General features: G+C 41.3%; 1 protein-coding gene across 1 annotated transcript; it reads right to left on the bottom strand.

Moving 5' to 3' along the window:
- Positions 1-552: 552 nt before the first annotated feature.
- LOC104980874 (histone H2B type 2-E-like) lies at positions 553-933 on the bottom strand. The gene has a single exon (XM_010829702.1). The coding sequence runs from the start codon at positions 931-933 to the stop codon at positions 553-555; it is 381 nt and encodes a 126-aa protein (XP_010828004.1).
- Between the last annotated feature and the right edge of the window lie 913 nt (positions 934-1,846).

Here is a 1,846-nt window from a genome sequence, read left to right as displayed (position 1 = left end):
AAACAAGAAGGAAAAGATCTACAAACACAAACTCAAAACAATTAAGAAAATGATAATAGGGACATACATACTAACAATTACCTTAAATGTAAATGGATTAAATGCTTCCACCAAAAAACACAAACTGGCTGAATGGATATAAAAATTAGACCCATGTATATGCTGTCTACAAGACACTCACTTCAGCTCTAGTGACACATGCAGACTGAAAGTGAGGGAATAGAAAAGTATATTCCATGCAAATGGAAATCAAAAGTAAGCTAGACTAGCAATACTCCTATTAGACAAATTAGACTTTAAAGACTACTGCAAGAGACAAGAAAGGACACTAATGATCAAGAAGATGATATAATCATCCAAGAAGATGATATAACAATTGTAAGTATTTCTGCACCAAACATAAGTGAAGTGAAGTCGCTCAGTCATGTCCGACTCCTAGCGGCCCGATGGACTAGAGCCCAACAGGCCCTCCATCCATGGGATTTTCCAGGCAAGAATACTGGAGTGGGGTGCCATTGCCTTCTCCGTTAACAGCGGCAAGGCATATTATATTTACTTGGAGCTGGTATACTTGGTGACAGCTTTAGTGCCCTCGGACACGGCGTGCTTGGCCAGCTCCCTATGTAGCAGCAAGCTTACGGCGGTCTGGATATCCCTGGATGTGATAGTCGAGCGCTTGTTGTAATGAGCCAGGCGTGATGCCTCACCAGCGATGCACTCGAAAATGTCGTTGACGAAGGAGTTCATAATTCCCATGGCCTTGGACGAGATGCTGGTGTCCAGATGGACTTGCTTCAGCACCTTGTACACGTACATGGAGCAGCTTTCCTTGCGGCTGTGCTTGCGCTTCTCACCATCCTTCTTCTGGGCCTTGGTCACAGCTTTTTTAGAGCCCTTTTTAGGGGCAGGAGCAGACTTAGCCGGTTCAGGCATATCTATAATGACAACACCCAACAACACAGAAAGATCACCAAACATAGGAGCACCTCATACAGAAGGCAAATGCTAATAGTCATGAAAGGGGAAATTGACAGTAACAAAATAATAGTGGGGGACTGTAACACCCCACTTACACCAATGGAAGATCATCCAGACAGAAAATTAATAAGGAAACACAAGCCTTAAATGACACATTAGACCAAATAGACTTAGTCGATATTTGTAGGACATTCCATCTGAAAGCAGAAGAATGCACTTTCTTCTCAAGTGCACATGGAATAGTCTACAGGATAGATCACATCTTGGGTCACAAATCAAGCCTCAGTAAATTTAAGAAAATTGAAATCTTTTCAAGCATCTCTTCCAACCACAGCACCATAAGATTAGAAATCAACTACAGGAAAATAACTAAAAAGCACAAACACATGGTGGCTAAACAATATGCTACTAAATAACAGAGATCACTGAGGAAATCAAAATACAATGAAAAATGACAACAAAAACATGACAACCCAAAACCCCTAGGATGCAGCAAAAGCAGTTCTAAGAGGGAAATGAAATGAAATGAAGTTGCTTCAGTCATGTCCGACTCTTCAGGCTCCTCCACCTATGGGATTTTCCAGGCAAGAATACTGGAATGGGTTGCCATTTCCTTCTCCAGGAGATCTTCCCAACCCAGGGATCGAACCTGGATCTCTTGCACTTCAGGCAGACTCTTTACCATCTGAGCTACCAGGGAATAGTTCTAAGAGGGAAGTCTATAGCAATACAATCCTACCTCAAGAAACAAGAAAAATCTCAAATAAAGAACATAACCTTACACCTACAGCAACTGGAGATAGAAGAACAAAAAACCCCAAAGTTAGTAGAATGAAAGAAATCATAAATATCAGAGCAGAAAAAATTA

This window comes from Bison bison, unplaced genomic scaffold, assembly GCF_000754665.1.
Source record: "Bison bison bison isolate TAMUID 2011002044 unplaced genomic scaffold, Bison_UMD1.0 scf7180017858847, whole genome shotgun sequence".
NCBI lineage: Eukaryota > Metazoa > Chordata > Mammalia > Artiodactyla > Bovidae > Bison > Bison bison.
The sequence above is the reverse complement of the archived record's forward strand: the minus strand, read 5'-3'. Positions and strand labels throughout refer to the sequence as shown.

What these genes read in the sequence shown, in the direction of transcription:
- LOC104980874 (XM_010829702.1), bottom strand. Translation starts at nt 933, where the DNA reads ATGCCTGAACCGGCTAAGTCTGCTCCTGCCCCTAAAAAGGGCTCTAAA.